Source organism: Paralichthys olivaceus, chromosome 3 (assembly GCF_024713975.1).
Source record: "Paralichthys olivaceus isolate ysfri-2021 chromosome 3, ASM2471397v2, whole genome shotgun sequence".
NCBI lineage: Eukaryota > Metazoa > Chordata > Actinopteri > Pleuronectiformes > Paralichthyidae > Paralichthys > Paralichthys olivaceus.
This window is the reverse complement of record NC_091095.1, coordinates 19,695,817-19,719,807: the sequence shown is the minus strand read 5'-3', so window position 1 is coordinate 19,719,807 and position 23,991 is coordinate 19,695,817. Positions and strand designations below refer to the sequence as shown.

The following is a 23,991-nucleotide window of genomic DNA, read 5'->3' as shown; positions in this document are numbered from 1 at the left end:
GCAAATCTGAAGTTTATTTTAAGGGATAAATGTTAATAAACTGGATTAAGTGTCTTTAGATACCATAAAGGAACTTTGGATGGCAGAAGTGCTAAAATTTAAATAGATAAATATATATGAAGTATTAGGCTGGCAATCTTACTGTTGCATGTTTAGCTTGACCTTGGTAGCATTTATTTCATTCACAATGTGTGTATCAAGCTGAATTTTGAAACGTGTATCACTTTTGACAGTTTTATGAAATTGTGTGAAAATATGGGTCAAGGATTAAACAAACTGTGACACAACAAGCAGCATCAACACTGTCTGCTATGCAGACACACAAACAAACACATCCCCTAGGAGAAAGGAAGCCTGTGAAAATATCAGCCACTGAGCATTTAAGATCTTTTTTTCTGAGGACTAGAAAAAAAGCATATTCAAAGCTGTAAATAACAGACTATGCATTTCATTTCATGCATCATATAAAATATTAGTTCTTTCTTTTTCAATATATTTACAGTATATATTACACATGATGTTCTGTACAGTAAAAGTTCAGTCTACAACACATTCTTAAAAATATTTTCTGACCCATAATTATTTTTACACAAAGAACAAGAATAGGAGAAAACATCCAAAACAAACCAGCCGTGGGCTGTTTAGAAGGACGTCCTTGAAGCTCTGATTGAAGCTTCACTGCATTAACTGGTGAGCTCTGCATAAAATAATCCTGTGAGGGTGACTAGAGTGCACGCACACACAAGCTCCCGCAAACACATACCCACATACACACACGCAATAAACACACAACAAGAGGGCTGGGGGAGGGGTACAGGGGGACGTCCAATACAGGAAAACATGGCTCCCCGTTTTCTTGGAGAAAAGGCTTCAAACCAGAGACAAAGCAAACTGCCAGAGCCGCAGCTAGCACAGTCCTGAGTTCTCTTCTTGGTAGCACTTTGTGCCCAGGAGATCAGTGCAAACAGCAAACAATCCTTGTGAGGGAGGGAAGCCTCAGTCTGCCCACCCAGTCACTTACAAATGAGGCATGGTCTCAGGGTTGCACTTTCAGCAGAACCCCTCTTGAGACTGCCATCACAAAAACACCCCCACCTTGATTTTTGTCCCAATCCACTTCTGATTGGCTGTAGCCAGCTACTGTGGCTGCGTAGTGGAGCGGTCAGACAAACTATCTGCTCTGTGAGGAGCCAGTTGCTGTTTCTGCTGTTGTAACTGCTTCTGCTGTTGCTGTTGCTGCTGTTGATGCTGTAGCTGTTGTTGATGCTGTAACTGTTGTTGCTGCTGCTGGGTTGCGGCAGCAAAGGTTCCTTGCTGTTGCAAAGGGAACGCAGCCTGCAGGATCAACTGGGTGGACTGGTTTCCATGAAGAAGTCGGGAAGCCTTTAGTGAGAAAACGTGATTTTAGCTGAATTTTAGGATAAACTTTCGCCAGCTGAGCCCAGATTTATATTAAAACTACACCAGGCAACTTTGAGTTTTGGTATCTGAAATGATGTTTGTTTTTTTTTTATTTGTAGAGGATCTGGAATGACACCAATTTTTTTTACCAAGGATACAACCTCTAAGCCACTGCACAAAAAGGATTTTCACTTGACTAAACATCACAGGACAGCTAGCTACTAACACTGCTAGTTGACAGTAAAATTTTCCTTTTAGATCCATTTGTCTATTGTATTCAACATTCAATGGGTTTTTTCCATGTAAATGAATGACAACTGATGCTGATTACTGTGTGTTTGTTACTCTAATGTACATCACATGCATACTTTCCATTTCACCAAATGGAATTATGGTATTTAGTAAATAGATTGCAACCCTGTGAACACATGCTGAAATTATAGATGGTCACATGAACAGCTAACTCCACACAAGTGGTTAAAGCTTTGACAGCACAGCATTGAAACTACCAAAGTTACCTGGTGCAGTGTAACTCTTCATTTCCCTGTGAGTGTTACCTGTAGGAACTGTGTTTGCTGTTGGGCCAGTGGAGCCTGCCCAGGCTGCATGGCTGTGACCTGTGACTGCGGCTGTACCTGCTGTTCCTGCTGCTGCTGTTGCTGCTGTTGCTGCTGCTGCTGCTGCTGTTGCTGCTGCTGCTGTGGTGGAGGCTGCTGGGAGATGCTGATGGTCTGCGTCTGGCCCTGCTGAGGGGCGAAGGCCGTCACCACTTGGCCCATAAACATGGTTGTGGGGACCATGACTGCCCCACATGCCATCTGTCCTGTCACTAGCTTGGTGAGTAGCTGAGGAGCAGCAGGAAACCTGTGAGGGACAGGAAGTGAGTGAAGGTCAGGTAGTACTAACAAAAACATGTAGAAATTAGGTCAGATTTCTTTGTTAACGCTTGCACAATAGAACTGCAATAGAGAGACACTTAAAGTTACTCTACTGAATGAATTCTGGAAATTGTAACCATAATACAATAATATAAAATCAAAAATGTGAACCTTATCTGAGCAGCACGGTCCTGTGCAAATGTTGCCACTGCAGGAGTGTTGGGTCCAGTGTTCTGTGCCAGGCTGGTAGCAATCTGGACAACATTAGCAGGGCTTTGTTGAGGGATCATCATTGTGTTATAGAGAGACACAGGCAGAGGATTCTGTTGAGGCTGCAGGGTGAGAGATGACCGCTGAGACTGAAATAGACAGAACCAGAGTCAGTGACAAGGTGTGTGTGTAGCATGTGTCAGCAAGAGGCTGAGTTTCATGTGTTGAATTAACAGCAGTCAGTTTGTCTGACCTGAGAGAGTGCTGAGCTCTGTTCCCGCAGGAGTGTTTGTTGCTGGGACTGGGGCTGGATGGCATGTTGTTGCTTTATGTTGTTCTGTAAAGGCCCAGCAGAGACCACTTGGCCATGCATGCTGAGCATCCCCCCCTGCTGCAAAGTGTTCCCCTGGGCCATCTGAACAGAGCCAAGATTCAGTCCTCCAGCTCCTTTCTGAAAGAACATCTGAAACATACAGCATGCATTCAGACTCCCAAAGCATCAGATCCAACAGCTAATAAAATGAAAATAACAAAATGCACAAAGCAGTGATATATTCACTGAGCTGTATGTTCGCTCCTGAGCAGCTTTTCAGTCTCACCTGCAGGCTCTGTCCCTGCACCCTCTGCAGCTCCTCCTGAATCTCCCGCAGCTCATCCTGCTGCCGCTGAATGTTGGACTCAATCATCCTGGTCCTCTGCTCCAACTGCTCTTTCAGGTGATGCATGGTTTCTAACTGGCTGGAGAACTGCACCATTGACTGTCAAAAAGCAATGACATGGAAACATGACAGGAAGCAGTCACTAAAGCGGTTCATGTGTGAACGTACAATGTGGTGCATGATATAAAGATTTCATACAAAATGGCACTTTTAAGGACGCAAGTGTCTGAGTCAGCTGCTCCAGACATTCTCGGCAGTGCCTTCTAGAAGCCCCCCAAAAAATGTTCAAGTGAAAACAGCAAGATAATGTCCGAAGAATTCACTACTAGCACTGTTGATGACATTCCTAACATGCGACAGACACCACCCCAACCTAATTCACATTTTCCTTTTGTTGTGAACCTATTTGACCAATTTGCATCTGTTTGGACTGTGGGAGGAAGCTGGAGTACCCAAAGAAAAATCCCACGCAGACACAGGGAGAACATCCAAACTCCATACAGAATCACCCTGGGTGAGTAATACAAGATAAAAATGATAAAACATAATTAATCTCTTACTTGTACATTGTTCTGAACTGGTTGCTGTTGAGGCTGCTGTTGCTGCTGCTGCTGCTGCTGCTGTTGCTGCTGCTGCTGTTGCTGCTGCTGCTGCTGCTGCTGCTGCTGCTGTTGCTGCTGCTGTTGTTGTTGTTGTTGTTGTTGTTGCTGCAGCTGCTGTTGTTGTTGTTGTTGTTGAGAAACCATGGATGGAGTCATGTTCTGTCCAGTATTTTGGGAGCTCATCGAATGCTGATAGAAACAACACAGACACCACAGAAAAATCAGGATAAGGTGCAGAGAGATCAGGCTGCTTCAACTCTCATGACCCAGGACAGTTATCAAGAAATGTTACACCAAACTGTTCTTGTTCCACCAACCTGACTGCTGATAGATGATCTTCGTGGTGATGTCATCTCCATGGCAGAGACAGATTGGCGACCTGGTGTACTCCTATCCCCCTGCAGCTTCATCTGTGATGCTGAGGGTAAGACATCATGCTCAGATTTTTTTTAAAGATCACTTAATTTGACATGGTGACAGTCGTGAGATGTTGGGTTTTCACATTGCTTGATAGAAATTTGATGTTTATTAATGGTGCTTACAGACTGGCTCAGACACAGCGGTGTGTGATGATTTGCGTGAGCTGCGAGATGAGAGCGAGGGCGTCCGGCTATGGTCGAAGCGCTCCAAAACCTCCTTCAGACTGGAAGTGTTGAGCTGGGACTCGGAGCCTGAAACCTGGGACTGCTGTGAGAAGAGGTAGAGTTTCTATCGTTAATATCAGTGAAGGAAAACTGGAGCTGTGCCCTTGAAAGACAAACATAAAAAATGGAACAAAAGTCTCACCTTATCTGCTGTAAACTCCGGTGGGGATTCTTCAATTCCAAGTTCTCTGCGCTGTTCTGCTCTTACTTCAGCATAACTACACGGACAGTGAAAATATATACGTATATAACATCTTGATAACAGTGAGAGATGTGACATGAGTGCATTTTCTTTAATTTTGTATTCATGAGTGTAGATATCAGAGCAAATCTTCCATGTACCTTACAACAGTGTGTGTGCAGACAATAAACTCTGGTCTGGAGTTCCACTGGTGGTAGGTTATGTAGTAGTGAGTCTGAAGCCAAATCCACTGCTGCCCTTTTGTGAGGAATCTGTAGTAGCAGGACTTTCCTTTGCCGTATTGCATTACTACAGAGAAACCAGGAGTAAAAGCTGGATGTTATTTAGTGTTTGAAAACTCAAAAAGAAAATGAAAAATTTAAATCTGCTTGCTTTATAGTGGACTAAGAGAGGTATACTTACAGTGTTCATGGCACTTGGCCAGTGTCTCCAGGTCATCTACATGGTAGTAGTCATACCCTGATGTACCCAGGACCTCAAACGGGAGGTAACCTATGATGGGTGGAGCTCTGGACAAGTAAATGTTATGTTAAATGTTACTGAGATCTGCAGGCTTCCTTCTTCTGTTAGATTACACATACTGTACTGTACATGAGCCACTTTGGAGCTAATTATAATTAAGTTTCCACAGCAGAAAAAAAAACAAGATTTTTCCTATTCTCCTACTGTAAGAGCTCCTCTGGCTGACCTAAATTAAAAACAGTCAGAGCATCATGTGATCTAGGATCATTTATTTGCATGTGACTTCATTCCACTAACCCCACTATTAGAGGGTGTGACCTTCTGTGCCACATGATGAGCTTTGATTAATGGAAAGAAGAAGATATGATGGTGAGGAAGAAGAAAAGAAGATGAGAATACAATGTTGAAGAAGAAAAGAACATACAATGTTGAGCGAGAAAAGAAGATGAAGATGCCAAGTCAAAGAAAAGATGACAACAAAGAAGAAGACAAGGAGGAGGAGAGGACAACAACAATAAGAAGATGACAAAAATAAGAGGATGAAGAAGAATGTGAAGAAGATGAAGAAGAATATGAAGAAGAAGACGAAGAAGAAGACGAAGAAGAAGACGAAAAAGAAGAAGAGGACTTTCAATTATGTGGAGGTTCTTGTTAGAAGTGAAACAGGAGGAGGAATCATGACTTTCAGATTACTCATTACTGATTGGGCAGTTTTGCTGACGTGATCCTGCATCTGCAGCTCTACATGGACTCACGTGATAAAATGTAATTCAGGTGACTGGCAGCAAGTTTTTCTGCATAACAAGTTTATTTATGGTCTCTGCAGTCACAATGTGCTCCTGTAGAAGTAAGAGACTAATGAGCATTAGTAACACTGCTACTAGAATTGTACTGAAATATCATGGGGATAGTTACAATTTGGTTTGATTTACTGCTACAAAACACAAAGTACGACAAAAGCCAAAAACAACACTGGTTTAACGGAGAATCCAACAGTCACGTTCTGACACGCATACATGTTACCATGGTAACAAAACAATGTTGGATCTTCACAACAGCTTATACAGACTGGAAATAGCTTGTGTGATATTTCACAATCACTAGATAGATTTAATGGCAATGGAACTACTGAATTTATGGAAAATATTTGTCTACTCTCACAGTGTTGTGAGAGTCACATTGATGTGTTCTTCTTTTACATGACTAACAAACCAGAATGGAAGCAGAACAACACCCTCTCCTTTTCAGGTGCTTTTAGTCTGGGTGTTTATTCAGAGTTTGACCAAACAGGTTAGGTGTTAAATATCCTTAATTATATGAATTAAAATACACCTTCACTTGATGAGAAACACACTGAAATGAAGAAATTGACAAATAGACTGAAAAACTGTACCTGTGGTCCAAGAAGAGAAATTTCCACTCTAAACTGTGTCTGGAGGTGAATTCCTCATTAGGCTCATCTACAGTGCACATCTCCTATGAGGGACAGAGGAAGAGTAGAATGTAATTATATATATACACACTTTAGGAAAAAATATTTATAGCGCATACCTGCAACAAGGCTAACACCCTTTCTCGCCATGTAACATAGATAATTAAAGAAAAATTTAACAAATCGTGGTTTTTGTGTACCGTTGCACTCCTACCGTCCAATAGTTTTTGCATAAACAGACAAACAATCAAAACGAAAACATAACCTCCATGGAAGAGGTCATTATGTGAGTGATTGTTGTTCTGAACTGAAGCTGAAGAGCCCAGTTGAACATTATATTGTCCAGTTTATCTCTCTTAAAAAGGTGTTGTCCATTTTAACAGTAACTTTCATCTGCTGTTTGTCCATCACTCATTTGCCTCACACGTTTTGATTCAAAATTAAACGTATCTAATAATCACTGACTTAGTTTTAGTCCCAATGTATTTATGAGTTATTGTTTCATCTATATTCTACACTCTATTTGACTTGTAAGTAAAATCAACAGTACATTTCTAAAACTCTGCTTGAAAAAACATTTTACAGAGTGGGAAGGAGAAAAAAGGATTTCCTCTTTGTTTTCAAACCATATAAAAGTGGCCACAGGAGACAGCAAATAACAGCTGACATGGGTCCAAATGTTGTTTGCCTGGAGTGATTGAGAAAATATTACCCTTGATCCTTGTCCTGACTAAAACAAAATTTTCTATCCCTGCAGCAGAAAAGCGAATGTGTGCCAAACTAATAAAAAGCAGAAAGGACAATTAAAAGAATAGGGAGCTAATGACTCTCACCTTAATAAACTGTGGTTTGGCAAGTCTCACAGTTGCAATGAGACACACTCTGTCTTCAAAGGCAGAGTGAAGTGATCGCTGGATCACTCCTTCAAACCCGTTTCGGGTACAGTTAGGCACTTAGGAAAAGACAAGCACAGAGCACAAAGTTAGACCTTGCAAGCAGAAAATCTCTCCTCCAGGCTCAGACACTTTTTTTCATGTAACTCACCATTTTTCAGGGACTTGAAGTTTCCAATGAACTTGACGTATTCGTACACAGGGGGCTCTTTAGGGTCGATAGTCCCTCGGAGCATGTGGCAACAGAAGTCTAGCTGATTTTTGGCTGGAAAAAAAGATCAGTGATTGAGAAACACAAGACCTCCCGCACTTGGCTGACAGCAGTTATATAATATAACGGCAAAATGAAACAGCTTCAGCGCTTACTCTTCAGATATTCAGGTGTCAGTGTCTCTCCCTCCATGATGTGAGAGGACAGGGCCTTGTACACATCTGAATGCTCCCCCATGGGCAGGAAGTTCAACAGGTTCTGATCAACAAGATCAGACTGAAACACAATGAACATTAATGAATGTTTAATCTTAAATCATTTAACTTAGAATTGACATGTGGCCATTGCCATGAGTAATAAGAACACATTAAAAAGTGATTACAAATATCAATTTCCCCCAACCATTTGTAGTATATATATGTGCAATATTAAAATAATAGGTGTAATATAGATTGCCACTTGCCACGTCTCAATTACTGCAGCATACTTTTACAGTTTCACAATAAAACCTGCAACCAGCATCACCACAAGCCAAGTCAACAGGCAGGTTTAAAACAGACACTCCCCTCCTAACATAAATTCAGAACTTAAGCTTGTTATACTCACAGGTAAATGTTCTAGAAGGGATGTCACACTCTCAGAGACATAGATTATATTCCCATCAGTCATAATTGCAAGGAAAAATCCATCCAATCCCTGTCAGAACAAAATACACTCTTTTACTTTACTCATATTCTTGCATGTAAATGAAAGCATACAACAAGGAGAAACTCTTGTCTGTTCAGTAGAGCTAACTCACCTCTAACATCAGCTGAGTGAACTCTTCATTACTAAGAAAAGGAGGCTTCCAGTCTTGTCTGATCTCAGTTGACTCAGACTGAGCAGCAATTTCTAGTGAGAGAGAAATACAACATGTTTACATTTAGGTGAAGCTGAAGAGTGTTTAACCTCAAACTGTTTTCTAGCAATCCTCACAGTTTCTTACCCTTGTGTTTGTGCAGAAAGTCAATGCTCTTCTGCAAAATAGTGGACTTGTCCATTTTTCGGGTGTTACCCGGCAACATTGTACCGAGCTCCTTGATGAGGACATTGAACTGGTCTCTGCGTTTCTTCTCAGACTTGTTACGCGACACACTGAGGATTAAGATTTTCATTATATAGTCTGGCACTAGTAGAAGCTACATTAACTACTTATCATCGACACAAGACAAGAATTAGTATTAGAATAAAAGACTTCACTTGAGCAATAGAGCCATGGGAAAGTCTGTTGCACTCCTGCTTTATAGTCAGGCTAGACAGGGCAAGTGCATTCTAAATGTACTCTTGCTCAAGCTTGAGTTTAAGCTTGAACAATCAAACTAAAATTATCATATTAAGGAGAATCTTACCGTTTTGCTTTGTCCTTTTCATCTTCTTCCATTAACCCATCAAAGATACTACTGTCATCCCTGCAGGGCATACAGCAACAAGACAAAAGTTGAAGCTAGTATTAATTCCTCCATAACCTGTTATGAATAAAAGTATTCCATGGAATCCAAAGTTTGTATTGTGTCAAAAGCAGATAGGAGCTTAGATACCTTGTCCTTCAAAGTCTAGTATCTAGTACTGAAACTAAATGATTTAATTGATCTATATTCAATCTAATACAATTGTGATGAACAACACATCTAAATAATTAATCATTAATCACCAAAACATCATACTGAATTGTACACATTGCTTGTAGTGTATTATTCAGATAGGAAAGTGGTGTTAAGCTACTTCTTGAGTACCAGCAAAAACCCCTGCCAAATTTGAAGAAAGTCCTTCAGGATGTTACTGAGTTATCAAATGGACTAGAAAAGGAAAGCTGGATGGATGAATGCCATTGGAGTCACAAAAAAAGCCAAATACAGGTAACTCAAAACATCTGACGCACCTGTCAATGCTGGAGGTCATTTTGTGTCCTGTTCAGGGTCGACGTGTTGGAGAGGGCTCTTTTAATCGTGAGGTAGACATTTGTGAATGAACCTTTGAGGAAAAAAGGTGTCAACAGTTTCATCATCGCTCAGTACTTTAAAACTGTTCAAATTTTTGAAATTCAAATCCAGATTTTTACCTTACTGCCAGCACAGCCAGTCCTGTGAGAGGATGAGAAAGTTGCTGCTGGATGGGGGGGGTATGAGTGGACACACTCTGGTGGTAAAGGTCTGAGAGTCTTCGAGGAGAGGCACTGAATGTGTCCTGAATCAGAGGGTAGAAAGTTGCCAAAAGGAGTTTGGGCTCAGTTTTTCGTCTGCTTCGGGCGTGAGTGTGGCACATGGCAGCAACATCCGAGTCTATGGAAGATAAGGAAACATGTATGTATTGATATACAGTATCTATCTACTATATGTTTACTTTGTTTTCATCTATTTCTTTAGTTTCTGTAATTTTCAGCAATGTTTCATGCCAGGTATGGGTAAAACAGATATGGTGCTTAGCATAGCATGACATCCTGCTACATCAGATTTTTGCAGATTTTAGTCTGGAAAACATCCAAGTAAGAACGTTTACATCATTACACGATTCGTCCTCTCCCCCAGACTTCTCTTAATCATGGTGACATCTATTAAAAATGTACTAAATTAAGATTCATTGACTAGTTCTTGTATCAAAGTTATTCATGTATTGATTTTGGCATGTTAAGTTAAGCTAAATTGTGTAATGAAAATAAACATAGTGCATCAGGTTTAGTTTTTACATAGACTTTCTCCGTTCTTCTGCATGACAAATACAGGCAGAATAGAGTGTACCACAGTGAGGCTGGCTGTGGACCATAGATGGGCTCATATGTAAAGCTGACTGTAGTGTGAAATGTGAGCCTGCAATGAATATCTTTTTATTCAGATGCATTCTGTCCTACAGATCCAGATGGCCAGCAGACTCCTGCTGTACTGTGGCAGATCTTCATTTTAGCAGCCAGTCTAAGCTCACTGATCCAGCAGTCTGTCTGAGTTTTAAAGCTGCATTTGAAGAAGGTACAAGCCAAATGTTGTCTGTCTGTCCAGAGAAAAAGATAAGGGGTTCTGGGTCACATGGAGCAGGTAACTAACATCTGGCTTTGGTCTGCAATGGGAATAGATTCAAGCAGCATTCACTCCCAGGTCAAATGACTCTGCAGTAGACAGGTGTTTTTATTGGCTTTGGGATCCAAACAGCAGTGATGGAAATGAGACACCCGGGCGAACACGCTAATTTGGCACAACAGCGAGTTCAGAGAGTGCCTCAGTTGTCAGTGCATTAGTGACGTCAGACATGACACACCAGGGGGAAAAAACAAAAAGGCAAACTAAGATAATCTGCTTCTTTTTTTTTTTAATGGGATTGGCTAGGTTTTATTATCCCACGTATACTTGCTAATTATAGTTTAAAGGACGTATAAGTTAGCTGTGAGACACACATACAGGAAGAATATTGTTACGTCAGTGGCCAGGCTTAAATCAAGACCAATCTAATATTATGGTAAGAAGAGCTGGCAAAAGGCAGGGACAGCTTGATACAGGAATACAGGAGTTGTCAGCCATTTCCTGATTGGCACCATGATGCTCTCCACAAGTGTGGGAGAAAAAAAGAAAAGAGAGACCGTCACACATGCTGTGATGCCTGTCAACATGTTGATATTCCAACCCATGAGTATACAGTAATCATTACTACATTATTACAAAGGAACTCAGTACTCATAAGTTGGACTTTAGCTATCTTAACACTCCGCCTTCACTTGGACTGCAACTCTTAAGTTTCATGTTCATATCTTGAACGGTTACAATGCTATTGTGTTGATAAAATCTTTCCACAGTCAATAGAATTGTCAACAACAAATCCACCAGTCATCAGTTCAGGCTATCACTTCAAATGTATTCATCCCATCCGCTGACTCCATTCTTCCCCTTCCACAGGTAGGTCTACAATAGATTGTCAAATTATAACAAGAAGGCCCACTGGGTCTCTAGCCTAAATATCTGACCCATTTATTTCATGAACCAGTTACCGGTACAACCTGTGTGGGTGGTTTTCTCACCATATCAGCCTATTTATGATGGTAAGCAAATCCCTGCAGTGTTGCTTCCCCTGTATCATGGCACACACTCACATTTATTTTCATACCATACATGGGTTCAAAGTGTGTTATCGTGAGCAACATTTGTTCAAGCCAAACAGCATAAAGACACCTACGCTTAGTTATACAAATATAACTGGCATAATCCCACATTCACATACTGGGGGAGGCCCACATTTTAATTTTGACAAACTGCACATTTCAGCACTTGAAACCACTTAAGAAGCAATTAAAATGTTTTAACTCAAAGTGGAAAAAAACTAATGTGAAGATCTCTAATGAATACATATTTAAAGCCAGATGAACTACTGACCTAGATCAGTTTCTTTAATGGCAGCACACAGGAGATCTGTCGGGGAAACCTCATTTCACACAGACTGTTGTTTTCGTACCTAAAAAAGTAAATTGAATCAAGGCTTAAATGGATGAAATGCCAGGTTCACCAAAACAAGGGAGGTGTGTCAGCACTGCATGCACTGTTAATATTTGGACATGCAAAGGAATGAAATGACAGGAAGGAGGAGTAGGTTTTGCCATGGCCCATTAACTTTTAACTATACAGTGCTATTTCACCGCTCATTGCCTTTCAGAAAATGGGTGTGTAATCTAAGATAGTTGTTTGTCAACACAAGTGGCCAACTACACTTTGAGGCAGCACTATAAAAAGAGTGAAGAGCTTTATATGTAGGCTTTATACTGAGAAAACAGAAGGACACTTTTACAGTTTTGCTCTACAGCATCTCAAACAGTTGAACAAACACTGAAATAGGCAAGGAGAAACACAGGAGGTAAAAAATGAAATAAAGATATCAATGAAATGAGATCAAAATAAGAGAGGAAAAGAGGAGAGGAGATTTTTGGCCACTGAGTAGTGTATGAGCAGAGGTTGCAGCAAGAGCTGCAGCACGGAGCAAGCATTGTGTAACTGCCAGAGCAGGGGTTGTATAACTGTGATGTCATCGGTGCTTCAGTGACCTGCTGGCCCAATGACCTACTTTCCTACTCCTCCTCCTCCGTTCTAACTTAATCACAGCTCCGCGGGCAACACCTTCCTGTTTTTACCAATAACACTGTACTCCCTGTTAACACAAACCATTCAGAAGCTCAACATTTTACACAGCAGGTACCTCCACAAAGGTGTGAGCCGGGTTTCAGAACGTCCTCATTTGATCACATGATATACAAAGGGTTCCTGGTGTTTCCTAAGCCTCAGCAGAGACAGACGTCAATGAAAAAAAACAGTGCAGGTGCTGAATTTCCAACAGCTCTTTCCAGTTTTAGGTTTTTTGTCAACCATGTTGAGTAGAAGACGTTTTCAAATGAACACACCTCAGACATGCTGCGTATTCATTGCGTGTAAATAGGTCCTGAAATACGTCAAGTCACATTCTGAGAACTGTTCTATCATATTTTTTCTATTGCTCACACAGCATTGTTGATTGTCTCTGAGTTTGTGTATGTGGGTGTGTGCATGAATACTCATATGTAGGGCAGCAGAGCTCTGAGGAAATGAGTCATTCTGAAGTGGATCTATGGCGCCGCTCGTCACGCACCCCACCGCACCCCTCACTGAGATGCCAGCATAGCAACGGTGCCAATGGGCAACACCATAGCAACTGGCCTCATCGTTCGGAGTAAAAATAGCCTGGCTGAATTCCTTCACAGCTGATTCTGCCGCCATCATACACAGACCTATTACAAGAGAGTTTCTCACTTTGTCACAAGCAATGGGAAAGACTGACAGGTCAACTGGTGTAGCTCGGCAGTGACAACCGTCATGTAAACATTGCTGTGCTGCATCATTCAGAGGGAGCCAATGACAAACAATTAACTCCTTCTATTATGAAGCAGATTTTCTTACTATTATATTAGGAGACGCCGCACACAGAGGAGAAATAATAAGGGAATTAGGTGATGAAAGAAAGAATACAGCAGACCTCGATATCACTAATGAATCAGTTCAGAAATTCAGATAACAGGCGACATATTATACAAACCGAGCAAACATCCAGAACTAAACCACAGACAAGTCATCAATGGATACAGCTTTTGTGTTTTTGTGCTCCACTGAAAAGGATAATATCACTGGGTATTGGAATACCACTGTAATGAGGGAGGGCTGAAACTACTTGTTGATATGCAAAGGCTGGAGCAGCAGTACTTAATGCAGAGGCAGGCAACAGCATTATAGGTTTGCTTGTCCACTTCTCTTTAAAATCTTAATGCCTACCAATACAGCAGGACAACGTCTGAAGAATTGTGTGTTGGTAATGTTTCTAACACGCGACAGATGCAAAAGTAGTAAGAACAAAACTAATAAAAATATCTCATACACAAAGAAGACGAAGAAGGAGAAAGATGAGATTCGAGAGCTTTTGGTGATAAGGGCCGACATTGGTGTTGATGGACTGTAAACAAAATGTGTGATGTCCGAGGCAGAATGTTCATGTCATGTCCAGCCATGAGCCTGCTGCACCCAGAGAATCTCTTGCTGTGTTCTTTATAAGTCCAGAGAAAGTCCAGACCCAAATCTACAAGCAGTGTACAATAATATAATTCAAATCTATGAGACTTTAATCCTTCTCTGTAGACAGTTCTGTCTGGTGGGTTTTGTATCACAGGATTTGTGTACCCTCAACAATCCCAGGTGTCACAACATACACCACAGTGTTTGCATGATTTCTAGGAGGACAAATTCAGTCAACCATTGAAAACTTAAAAACACACAGGAGCTGGTAGAAAGCATCATTAAGCAGACTTTGTACTCAGGTTCATAGGAGATGAGGAAGAGAGGGGTGTTCAATCAGATCTTGTCTTGTAGTTTCTAACATCCGGCAAACAACACACTCATTGTCAGGGGCATCACACAAATAAACAAAAACATGTAAAACTCAGTCATCGTGTCTTTGACAGCATCCAGACCTGCACATCCACAGGTGTGTTCCCCTCAGTTTCCAAGAATTGCTGTTTCCTGATGACTGGGTTTAATAATGTCATGTTCATTTCTCTCGTAAGTTAAAAAAATAACTACAACACAAGCTTGTGAACACTGCCCGCCACACTATTGCACAGTCGGGCCAAACCCTCAGCGCTGAGCAGCCAGCTGTGTTTCCACTCGATGCAAACACATCTACAGAACTAGCAGCGGCACAAAAGGAGCCTTTGTTTTGTCTTTTCACTCCACAGCCCACAGACAGGAATATATGAGAGCAAAGCAGCGGTGGTTGGCAGGGGCCCCTCCGCTGCTGCTAGCCTCCTGTCCCAGCAGAGCAGGAACTGAGCCAGGGGCCTTATACTGATGCCAAGTAGGTCACTGAAGTTCAGAAGGACGACTGATAACACACAGAAGCAATCAAGACTGAATATAGACCTACACGCATTAAAACCATGTATGAACAAAACGTGATCAACAAATCTTAACGCTAATTATGGTATGTGACATTTGTTCTCTCGATAAACAGCAGTAGTGCTCTGAGCAACTTGAGACATTTGAAACCCAAATATAACTGACACCTTTACTTGACATTGTCTATGTGAACATATGACCATATGGCCTTGACCTATACCAGAGGGCTTCCTGAGAAGTCATTATATTATTTTCCACGGATTAATGTGTCAGGGAAATCCCAACCTACTTTGTCCAGACCACAATCACAATTTACCATTTTTACTTAATCTCAGTTAAAGACAGCGCTGCCATAGTTGGCCACAACCATCATTCATCATGAAGATCTCACAAACTCATACACTCCCTCCCTACTTCTAAATGGGTCTCTGCAATATGCATACAGCTGTTCATTATGGGATGTCTTCTCTTCTAGTTCTCCTGTAGTTTTTGACCATATTCGCACTTAACACTACGCAGCCTGTAATTACTACCCGGCGTGCCACCATTTCTAGAAACAGGATTATTTTTGATCCTGTGTGTTAGTGTGTGTAAATCTTTGAAGGTATCGCTACAGTAGCAATGAAGTAACTCTTGCAACCTCTAAGATTAAAGACACGATGTACAGTTTATAAATAACAAACAATCATTCGTCATCATTTGGCCTGACTGCAATAATGACGGCATGTATGAAATAGCATTTTGGCATTCTAAAATGGTTATGACTGATATAGGTATGTATCCCCCCTCTGTTGCTTGATTACAGATGTTATATTATTATTTTTTTTTTATTACGACTACCACTTCATACAGGGTTTATGATGAGAATGCTCAAACATCCACAGTGTTTTAATTATATTCCAACCAAACATTTGCATGTTTGGTGAAGGTTTGTAATATCTTTCATTTAGATTTCTCCTCAAATATTACAAATTCATTTTACTTCAGTACATCGATCCTGCAGTTTACAATTATTATCACTATGCTTTGTTCTCCAAGTTTCCAACTGTTACTAATTTTATCTGGTGGTTAAACATCACATTGGTTTCTGTAAGTCTGAAATATTTTTTTTCATTTGTATTTATATTTTCTTTGAACAAAGATGATAAGACATCACTGGGAATCTTGTGGGCTAAATTTGACTTGATGAAGTGAAATACACATATGAGTAAAAACTGTACTTCCTAATGTAGAATCTTTATTAAAGACATACATGTACAGCAATATATGCAGGAAATTTGCTCCACACACTCTTACACTCACTTTAGATGACCTGAATTCATTTTCTCTTCTCTCATGATGTCATTAAATACATCTTCTTCACAGCAGCAGAGATTTTTGCTGACACCACAGCAGGTGAACACCTGGTGAACACCTGTGCCTTTCCTGTTGTGTCATATTAGACTCAGCATTCATTACCCCAAGCACTTGGCGAAAGTGGCAAAGAACAACTCGTCTTAAGCAGAAGAAGCCTTGAGCAGAAGCAGGCTCTGGGTGGACGGTCATCTGCCTCGAACGGCTGGTTTAACTCATGTGTCATTACATGCATCTTTTTCACAGCAGATATAAAAAGTACAGTTGTCTCACAGTGGGTGAGGGAGGGAAAGACAGATCAGTTTCAGCTGTTGGATGGAGGAACCTCAGGCTTTTTCTATCTCTGTGGTTGTCCTCAGTCCCAGACAGTGTCAGACTGACTTCAAGATTGAAGCAGTCTTTGTTTTGGTGGGGATCTCCTCAGGCACCTCAGTCTCCATGGATTCAGGATCAGGGAGAGCATTAAGGAGCGGCTCCTGCTGCTTGTATGTTTTGTTCTTAACTGCAGGCTCATTCTCAGACTTATCCTCCTGCTTCTCCTCACACTCCTCCTGACTGCGGGTTTTTCTTGGGAGGCTGATTGCCCTCTCTCTCAGTCTTAAGATTAATAGAGTTTTCAGCTCCTCCACCTCTCTCCCCAAAAGCATTTACCGCTCGGCAGCATTTTTTTGGCACAGTTTGGATCTTCTCTAACATCTTTTGATAGCGGGCATCCTGCTTAGTCTTCAGGTTTTGCCACAAGCTGGTTTTGTTAGCATGTCTGAGACTTGATTTCCTTCTCAATATCACACTGAAGGTTATCAGCCTGCTGCCTCACTCTGAGGACAACAGCTTAATTGCTTTAGCTGTCCTCTTGGTATGAACTTCCAACTATCGCCAGCTCTTTTAATAGAGGCTTGTTTTTCTCCTTGATGTCTTTTGGCAACAGGCTTCCTGTTCAGCCTTTAGATTTTGGACAGAGAGCAGATGCTGTGACACCTCGTCTGCATGAGACTTGATTTCCCTGTCGAGCTCACGCTGAAGGTCATCAGCCTGCTATTTGACTGTGATGACGTTGGTTTCATACCTTTGGCTGACATCTTGGTATGAAGCTCTGTTCTCAGTTATTCTTGGAAAACCATGTTTTCCTCCTCCTGGAAATAATCTTTTCCTTCCTGGTTATATGAACCCCCTGCAGCTCATCATACTCTTACTGATGCCTTTTCTTCCTCTGCTTCTGAGAGGCAATGTTTGTGGTGCATCGCTGCACTTCTGCAAGCTCTCTTGCTCATGTCCTGTTTCTATTCTGCTATTGATGGATAAATAGAAATCCTTGAAAGAAAAATTCAACTGCTATGCAAAGTCTGAATCTCCACTGTCACTCTTTACAACAGTTGTTCCTCTTAATACCCAACAGTTGATTGAAGTTCCAAATTTCCTCATGAAGTACCACCCGATAGAAAACTTTCCCTCCATTGCTTTTCATGTTATTCAAACATGTTAACTATACCTTGACACGTTTGATTATCTAGTGACATTTTGCAGACTGTTGTTGAAACAAACTCAAAATATATTTCATCAAACTTCACACTAGATAATATTGTATGTACTGAAGAATTAAGCTTCACACAGCTTCATCAGCACAACCCAGTCCACTGCCACAACCAAGAGCAAAATCCAGTAAATCATTTCCAAGACGTCTCACCTTTGTATTCGAGTGAAGGTTGATTCGCTATATGCTTCACCTCATGACGGATATCAGTGAAGTTATTTGAATCCTTCACCTGTTGAACAAGAAGAGAAAAGCTACATTTACAAATGAGCAGCAGATAATTGCAAAGAAACTCACATTATTAAATCAGAAGTAAAACATGTGGGTGATCTCTCACACACACACACTCACTCACACACACACACACACACACACACACACACACACACACACACACACACACACTCACACTCACACTCACTCACTCACAAGCTCCTTGCCGTCATCTGGGAAAGGGGAACTACTTCCAGGAAACGTCAACACAAGCATCTGCTCTAAGAATCACGTCTAATAAAGCTGAGTATTACTTTGTCTCATTATAAGAAAAAGTGGTGTTAAGGTATGTTATGTTGTGTGCTCATATTGTATAAAAAGGACTCAGGAGGTAGAGCGGGTTGTCCTCTGACCACAGTTCAATCCCCATCTTCTCAATTTTGCAAAGCAGAATGGAAAGATACTGAACCCTAAATTGTTTTCATTATTTCTTAAGTTCTAGTATTACCACCTGACAGCCACAGCTCATCTTTTCAGGAATATCTATGTGTATCATTTGCCGATGTAACTCTCACTAGTTTCTGGTGTCTCTCTGCAGAAAACATATTATGTTCTTTCACACGAAAACACAACACATCTTTCCTTACAACAATAGTTGCAGCAACAAATTCATTTGCTAATGACTAATTTAAGCACTTGCCAACAACACTGATTTTACAGATCAGAATGATGCTATCCCCCCAAAAAGACTTTACCCATTTTTTTTTTTTATCATAGTAAAAATCAGATAGGATCGTTCTAAGAAAGTTTTCAATTGCCCTTGTTCTCCATGTAGGTCAACGTTTTTTCAATACAAGAAACAACACTAAGCAAGTCTCCTGCTATTGTTGTCTCAGGTACTGCATATATTAAAGGTGACAAATCATGTGAATTTATGTCTTACTACCTTAATTTTAGTTAAATGATCAAAACAAAACCCTACACACAGCTTCCTATTGAAGCAAACAACATGTAGTTATCACTGAGCGTAACACAAAGACACAAAGGTTGCGTAATGTAAAGTGTGTAATATTCATGGAGCATAAGAAAGAGCAATTACATGCACTGAGACCCAGTTAAATGATTTGTCACATTTGTTGAGCAGAGGTTCTGTGTTTTGTTGCAAAAAACAACCCTTTAAAATTCTATCTACATTTTCAGTATTTAGATGAGTAATACGACAGGAGGAGTGTACAGTATGACATTATTGTAGTCTTTGTATTGGTAAAAACGACAGAGTTGAGAAAATGTATGACTATTCCCTGCACACAGGAAGCACATCTAAGAATTGTATATCTTCGAGTGTGTGAAATTTGGGGCAGCTTGAAGGGGCCTGTAAGACTGAGTGCCATTATAGTGTTTGTGTGTATCATGCATCCAGATTATGTTGTCCAGTTTAATATATTCAGCCATTCATGCAGTAACCCATTTTCACTAGTTTAAAAGTGCAACAACAATCACTGCAACATCATATCTGACAAAATCTGTGAGATGAATCCACTCAGAGAAAGGTCAGTACCACAAAACAGATCCTTTCATTTCTCTGGCAGTTAATGTTGCTGTCCAGAAGTACTCTTTCTAAGAGCTAAGGAAATCCAAACAGCAAAGGCACCCCAGTAGAATGTATTATTATTTCTACTCTTAATATCAGGAACTTACGGTCTGTATATTTATAAGCAGGCTCATTAAAATGTTTTCTTCACTGCAGATCTGTGTTCAAAGGAGAAATTATAAAGTAATAGTGAACAGTCTGTAACAAAGAAGTTGCATGCAATCTTCTAAATGTGCAGACAGTAACATCTGGAAGAAAAAGCTGAATGTCACTAATCTAACAGACATCAAACAACATAAAATACTTAAGTACCAGGACAGTGAATTTTAATTTCAGTTACATGGTGCACAGAAACTTAAATTCCACATCCACAAGACTGTCAGCATCTTGGATTAATTAAGAGACTATCAAATTCTCTGTAATGGAAAAAGCTGACATGACAAGCCAATACTATAACGTGTAACATGTATTAATGTTATTTTCAAGTGTTCTCTCCCTTTCTCATTCCTGATGGTGGCGTCCCTCCTCTATTGTAACAAAACAGACTTGCCAGTGCTCAGCTTCCAATTTTCTCTCTGCTGTTTAAGAATGACACCTACTCTCATCATAAGTCATTTTCTATGCTCCACTGACTGCTCCAACAAGTCTGAATGGTTGATTACTAAATGTCTTATGTTTACAAATACACCTGAAAGGTATTATTAGTTAGCAATGGCCTCTTAGAAAGTACCACTCTCTATAGAAATAGTTTAATTATTCATAATCACATAGGGCCAAGCAAGCTGCAAAAATACCCTATATATAGATATACCCTAGATTAAAAAATAAGTTGTTAGTCAGCACGATAGTGAGAATTATTTATCAGCCTACACTCTCATGTATTTAGAAAATCAATCAGAAATATAGTCAAATAATAATCATTAATGGCATATAATACATGTTGACTTATTGCTTGAATATTATCAAATAACCTTCAAAACACTGGGTGTAAAAAGAGTCCAATGAGTTTAAAACCAATTAAATTTACTATACTAATTAACTCTGTGTAAAAGATTTCATCTTGCAACAAACATCAGGCTGAACCAGATTTGAGATGAAACAGTTGGCATAACTGAAAATCATCAATTTGAGTTGGGTTGTGTACCAAGCCACATCACATGATATTATGAATTGATCGTACAAACCTAATTGAATTAGAATGGGATTCTAATGTCATTTTATTACTGAAGCTGTTTTTACTCGCTTTGAGAAACTTAGAAGATTATGTCTGAAACAAAAAAGTCTGAGTTGTCATCCAAACTTTGAAACAACATGACTTTGAATCAGAGACATAACATGGCCATGTCTGCTTCTTGTTTTAAATAGATCTCGTCCTGGCATCTCATTCGGATTATATGTCAGTACCAAACTTCAATTTAATTTCAATAACACAAACCAGCCCCTACTCTTGCACATGTGTTTCGCATACATGTGGCTGGTGCACGGATAGTTATCTCCACATCAGACCGCATCGAGGCATCGCACCAGGTGCACCATATGACTCCGGTCCACATCCAACACCTCTCAAACAACATGTCGTGTTTTGACTGGACACAGCAGACAGGTGCAACAGTGCATGAGCAGCAGCAGAACACACAGAGCACACACGGCTGGAGATCTGGAGTGAAACGCAATTGACACAGATCGAGTAAAGAACACGGATCAAAAAAATTCAGACGTACCCTTCTAAAGAGGCGGCAGACGTGGAGAAGCCTGAGCCGGTGAGAAGTGTGTGAAGTCACCTGAGCCACAGCCAGCCTGACCGTGAGCAGCCCGGGTACAACCAGGGTCCAACCAGGGTCCAACCCTCCACCGAGCAGCAGTCTGCCCGCTGCCGCTGATGCCGGCCGGCAAGCCGGGCACTGATTGCTAGGAGGCTAACGCCACCTAGCTTACACGCTACCGTCAATTACCGAAACAAAACAACAGTTTTCTAGTTTAACACACTCACTGCGACACGAGACACACACTGTCAATGCTCCTCTGTCCGGGAGAAATCACACAGGCGTCATTTCCCCGCCGAATCACGACTTTACAATATATAACACAGCGAGTGTTCAACTCGCCTGCACCAGCGCAGCGAATGTGTGTCAGCCCACTTCAGCCGGAGCTAGCTAGCTAAGCTAACATCCAGCATTAGGTAAGAATGTGGGTCACCGGGCCTCTGGCCAGTCTCTGTCCCCAAACAGGCAAAAGCGCAAGTGTCCCCGTTTGCGGCTTTGCGCCCGACAGCGGCACAAGGAGAGGCTGCAGATACATGCGAAACGAACACGGAACGGAGTTCAGCGGTCCGAGATGTCACACTTACCCCGAGCTGCCTCCCCTCTCACCGGGATATCCCTGCAGCCAGTGGCGCTGCTGTCGGAGGACTGCGCAGGGCTGAGGCAGGAGGACCGGAGCTGGAACAGGAGCCAAGAGGAGAGAGGGCCCGCTGCCGTGCTCCAGATCACACACACGTCCCTCCGACATCAGCTCTCACACACACTCAGGTCCCCACCTTGTGTTCCCATAGATATTTGTCATTTATTTTTGTTTTTACAGTGTAAAACCTGCAAATGACACTTCAGAATAACTTGTTGATAACTTGTCCAATGTAACGTGTTCCCCTCTCTGGAGGCAAATGTTGTATAAATCATATATAACAAGATGATAAAGATCATTTATGCCTGTTTGGCCTCATTACGTGGAATCTGCTGTTTCAAGTAGTTTTCTACATTCAAACAATAGTGACATGAAAAAAATCACACAGATTCTTAATTCTTATATTTTTGTTGTGAATTCTAGACTCTTACATGGACAAACTCCACATTATTCATAAATCCCATTAGGAAGATATTTTATTCCTTTGCAGGTTTATAATTCTAATTGTTGTAGTTATTGTACCATGTCGTATACAAAACAAACATGTTTATAATCTACCTGGGGTTATGCCTTTTTGTAAATACACTTATTTCAGTGGTTGTTTTCGTTGGCAACAAATTGAACTCATATTTGTATGAGGTAGTTCTCCACGCTGCTTTTCATCTGAGGGTCTTCAGGATTCATTCTCCATCCATTTGTTTTGTTTCCCCGTCTCCGGCGTGTTACTCATCACCATGGCAACAGCCGAGGTGGAAAAGCTGCAATACTGTTTTTGGCCACATCGATAGAGGCAAGGGGCGGATGGCGCTGTTTCGACATTTTAGCGAGGGGGGATTAAAAAGAAAAAGGTGATACACCATGAAGATGTAGCACCATCTTTATGTTTTATATCCTACATATTCCTTCATATGTTAATTATATTCTGAAGATGCGGGAGCAGAGGGTTTTATTCTGCTGAACAACATACTCTTACACCTGTTTTTGCATACAACCTCTAATGTTACATCAGTTTCATCCATCCAATGTAATTTGTTATTGTATGATTTTACATTCACGTCTCCCTGGAACAATAGCGAGTGGATGAACTGATCAAAATATTTTGCTATTAATCCTGTGGTGATTCTCCAGTTCAGTCAGTGATACTGTTCTCAGGCGATATGATTTACTCTGTGTGCTCATAGGAAACTATCTGGAAGTCAGCCATAAATATGTACTACGTAGTTTATTGAATTAATTTGATCAAAAATCCAAACACTTTAAAACTAATTAAAACTTCCCAGAGAAAACACGTATTGTGGTTTGTGGTCAAATCACACTTTGTGGCTGGAAATGCTTCAGCGCTCCATCTGGATTAGAATGTTGTGACACAGAGAATAATGTCCTGGTCTGTAAATTGTTCCCATTCAGTGGTGGGTGGTTTGCTGTGCTGCAGCTGAACCATCCGAGAACTCTGGATACCGATACATAAAATTATAATGATCTGTCTCTCTATACCATGTAGTGCCTGTTTCAAACTGTATTTATACTGTATCTGTCAGCTTTGCAAGCAAAATGCATGTGTCAGAGTTGGATAAAGGTTGTAATGTTGGGTTGAGATCAGAGTTATCAGTGCAGGCATCTGAACAAATCAACATTTTTTTTAGCATTCATCTGATTAATTATTCCAGTGGATGTGCAATGCAAGAAAGAGGATTATCATTTGAATCTTAAACGAGCAATATCATCTTGTGTTATTCTGTAAATAAATAAAACTTTAACCACAAGGGAAGTGGTAGAATAAGAAGCCAACTGGTGGAGAATTGCGACACCTACTGTTGATGATAGTAATTACAGTCATGCTCCTGTTTTTATAGCGTCATTGAACACTTATTTATGTTTACAGTTA

General features: G+C 40.8%; 1 protein-coding gene across 3 annotated transcripts; it reads right to left on the bottom strand.

Moving 5' to 3' along the window:
• Window positions 1-144: 144 nt before the first annotated feature.
• Window positions 145-22,192, bottom strand: clocka (clock circadian regulator a). Of its 3 annotated transcripts, none has more exons than XM_020081448.2 (23): window positions 22,054-22,192; window positions 18,056-18,134; window positions 9,693-9,912; window positions 9,513-9,604; window positions 8,983-9,042; window positions 8,580-8,728; window positions 8,394-8,485; window positions 8,201-8,290; window positions 7,750-7,870; window positions 7,535-7,648; window positions 7,324-7,442; window positions 6,452-6,534; window positions 4,999-5,105; window positions 4,737-4,884; window positions 4,537-4,612; window positions 4,293-4,434; window positions 4,068-4,168; window positions 3,709-3,939; window positions 3,089-3,247; window positions 2,743-2,952; window positions 2,451-2,638; window positions 1,959-2,265; window positions 145-1,383 (listed from the first exon to the last, which is right to left on the bottom strand). In XM_020081448.2, exons 4-23 carry the CDS (start codon window positions 9,530-9,532, stop codon window positions 1,138-1,140), a joined length of 2,763 nt encoding a protein of 920 aa, XP_019937007.2. In that variant the 5' UTR covers window positions 9,533-9,604; window positions 9,693-9,912; window positions 18,056-18,134; window positions 22,054-22,192; the 3' UTR covers window positions 145-1,137. The 3 variants fall into 3 exon arrangements, with proteins under 3 accessions (XP_019937007.2, XP_019937004.2, XP_019937008.2); XM_020081445.2 differs by lacking the exon at window positions 22,054-22,192 and adding an exon at window positions 21,428-21,834 and having other exon boundaries at window positions 4,293-4,437; XM_020081449.2 differs by lacking the exons at window positions 18,056-18,134; window positions 22,054-22,192 and having other exon boundaries at window positions 990-1,383; window positions 2,037-2,265; window positions 4,293-4,437; window positions 9,693-9,862.
• Window positions 22,193-23,991: the final 1,799 nt, after the last annotated feature.